This window comes from Mirounga angustirostris, unplaced genomic scaffold (assembly GCF_029215605.1).
Source record: "Mirounga angustirostris isolate CCGP_5_RB_7025 unplaced genomic scaffold, mMirAng1.0.hap1 SCAF_15, whole genome shotgun sequence".
NCBI lineage: Eukaryota > Metazoa > Chordata > Mammalia > Carnivora > Phocidae > Mirounga > Mirounga angustirostris.
The window spans coordinates 64,939,858-64,942,928 of NW_026991723.1; the positions used below are offsets into that span (position 1 = coordinate 64,939,858).

The 3,071-nt window shown below is 37.1% G+C and overlaps 1 protein-coding gene across 1 annotated transcript; it reads left to right on the forward strand.

The window, feature by feature from the left end:
* The first annotated feature begins 1,159 nt into the window (after positions 1-1,159).
* LOC123849402 (peroxiredoxin-1-like) lies at positions 1,160-2,028 on the forward strand. The gene has a single exon (XM_045881995.2). The coding sequence runs from the start codon at positions 1,160-1,162 to the stop codon at positions 1,787-1,789; it is 630 nt and encodes a 209-aa protein (XP_045737951.1). The 3' UTR covers positions 1,790-2,028.
* Positions 2,029-3,071: the final 1,043 nt, after the last annotated feature.

A 3,071-nucleotide genomic window follows, 5' to 3' on the forward strand; every position in this document is an offset into this window, starting at 1 on the left:
TATAAGCAACTTGATATGAGTCTTGATGATGAATTTTTTGAATCTGACATTAAAATTAAAAGCAACAAAAGCAAAAATAAACAAATGGGACTACAAAACACTAAAGAGCTTTTGCACAGCAAAGAAACTATCAACAAAGTAAAAAGCCCATCTATTAAATCAAAGAAAATATTTACAAATCATATATCTGATAAGGGCTTAAGATCCAAGATATTTAAAGAACTCATACGACTCAACAACAAAAATATCCCCAAATAATCCAATCGAGAAATGGCAGAAGATCCAAATAAACATTTTTTCAAAGAAGACATACACATGGCCAATAGGTATCTGAAAAGATGCTCAATGTAATTAATTGTCAGGGAACTGCAAATCAAAACCACAATGACATATCACCTCACACCTGTTAGAAAGACTATTAGCAGACAAGGCGTAACAAGTGCTGGCACGGATGTAGAGAGAAGGAACCGGTCCCACTGTGAACTGATGGTGGAAATGTAAATTGGTGCAAAGCCACTATGGAAAATAGTATGGAGGTTTCTCAAAAAATTAGAAGTAGAACTACCATATGATCCAACAATTCCACCTCTGGGTATTTATTTGAAGAAAACAAAATACTAACTATAAAAGATATATGCATCCCCATACTCACAGCAACACTATTTACAATAGCCAAGATACAGAAACAACCTAAGTGTCCATTGATGGATGAATGAATAAAAAAACTGTGGTATATTTACAGTGAAATATTACTCATCCATAAAAGAAGAAATATTGCCATTTGTGACAACATGGATGGACCTCAAGAACATTATGCTAGATGAAATAGGTCACACAACGACAAATACCTTATGATCTCTCCCACATGTTCAATCCAAAACAAACAAAACAAAACAAATCAAAACAACATAAAACACCACTAAGCTCACAGATACAGAAAATAGGCTGCTGGTTGCCAGAGGCAGGTGGTAGGTGGTGGGAGAAATGAGTGTAAGGGATACAAAGATTTTTTAAAAAATTAAAAATAGTTATGCAGAGGAAGAGAGAAACCAGGAAACTTCTTGATGGGAACCAATTCTGTTCAAAAAGGAGAAAATCACTGGCGTCTTCTTCCTGCCTTGTCTTCGGCATTTTTGTTCTCAGAGCTGCCAATAGCAAGATGTCTTTAGGAAATGCCAAAATTGGGCATCCTGCCTCCAACTTCAAAGCCACGGCTGTTAGGCCAGATGGCCAGTTCAAAGACAGCCTATCTGACTACAAAGGAAAATACATTGTGTTCTTCTTTCACCCTCTTGACCTCACCTTTGTGTGCCCCACGGAGATCATTGCTTTCAGTGACAGGGCAGAAGAATTTAAGAAACTCAATTGTCAAGTGATTGGTGCTTCTGTGGATTCTCATTTCTGTCACCTGGCATGGATCAACACACCCAAGAAACAAGGAGGACTGGGACCCATGAACATTCCCTTGGTATCAGACCCCAAGTGTACCATTGCTCAGGATTATGATGTCTTAAAGGCTGATGAAGGCATCTCATTCAGGGGCCTCTTTATTGTTGATGATAAAGGTATCCTTAGGCAGATCACGGTAAATGACCTTCCTGTCGGCCGCTCTGTGGATGAGACTCTGCGACTGGTTCAGGCCTTCCAGTTTACTGACAAGCATGGGGAAGTGTGCGCAGCTGGCTGGAAGCCTGGCAGTGATACCATGAAGCCTGATGTCCAGAAGAGCAAAGAATATTTCTCTAAGCAGAAGTGGGCGCCAGATCATTTTAGGGCTGGGCTGCAGTAGGTGGCCATGAAAACAAAATCTCTTTTGTACTATTGTCATGCTTAGAACATAAGACTTTAGACTCTGTGCAGATGTGCTATAGGGACAGGACAGGCCTTTCCTGCAGGGGTTGGGGAGGCCAGCCTTTCTTCCTCTGGAGAGAAGGGCCTGAGCTGTTATGGGGCAGGCCAACTGTTATGTACAGTAGTAGGGCATCACTTTTTGTCTTTTGTTGTTTCTATTAAACTTGAACTGAGGAAAAAAAAGGAGGAAATCACTGATGGAATGTAATTCACTAGGTGCTTACATCCTGGAACTTACCATATTTGTTTTTATATCTGTGTTTATGCTTATCTATTTTCCCCCTGACATTAATCTTCCAGTTATTCCCACCTTACTTCATCAAACGGTTTCTCTGAGTCTCACACTCAGCTCTCCAACTGCCTACTTGATGTCTTAAAGTTTCCTATCTTAGTAAAATCTATCCACTCTGTTGGATACTACATATTATTTGAGTCCCTAAATCATGTCGAGAACTACAACTATACGGAGTGCAATATATAGCTAAAATATTTCACTTGTTCTCAAGTAATTCACAATCAAGAGGAAAGTATCATTATTTCATTTATTTACCCAACAAACATTTGTTGAGCATCTGCTTTGTCCAAGGCACTATCCTAAAATCTGGGATGACAAAGTTCCTGATTTTATGAAACTTACAAAGTAGGAGGGGTGGGTAGGAAAGTAGATAAAATAGATTGAGAAGTAGCTCTATAAAATGTTGATAAATTCTACAAAGAAAAATAAATCAGGATAATATATAAAGAATAACAGGTTGAAGTGATGGAAAGAAATTGACAAAAGTGATAAATTTTCTGTTTTCTAATTCAATTTCTATGTACTGAAATCTAACAAATGAGGATCTGCTAACTTTGCTTTATAAGTTCAATATTTTTTTCACAAATTACTTCCTTAACTGGACATTTTGGAGAAAACATCTTTACAAAATATCTTTATAGTTTTCTGAAATTACACATGCTTTCATATGTATATCAAATTTAAAGTAAGTTAATTTACCAGTTTACATTAATCTGATCTATTTTCATAAGAAACAGGCAGTAAAAGGACCAGTTGGATGTGCATAAATTTATTTTATCAAGTCTTAAGACTCTTGTGTAATCCTTCATTCCTTAGGTCACACTGGTCCAGAGGTAAAAGTAGGATTATTATAACAATAATAATTAGAGCAACAATAAATTCCCAGACTTATGTATGCATTTATATTGAGAATGGAAACCATTTA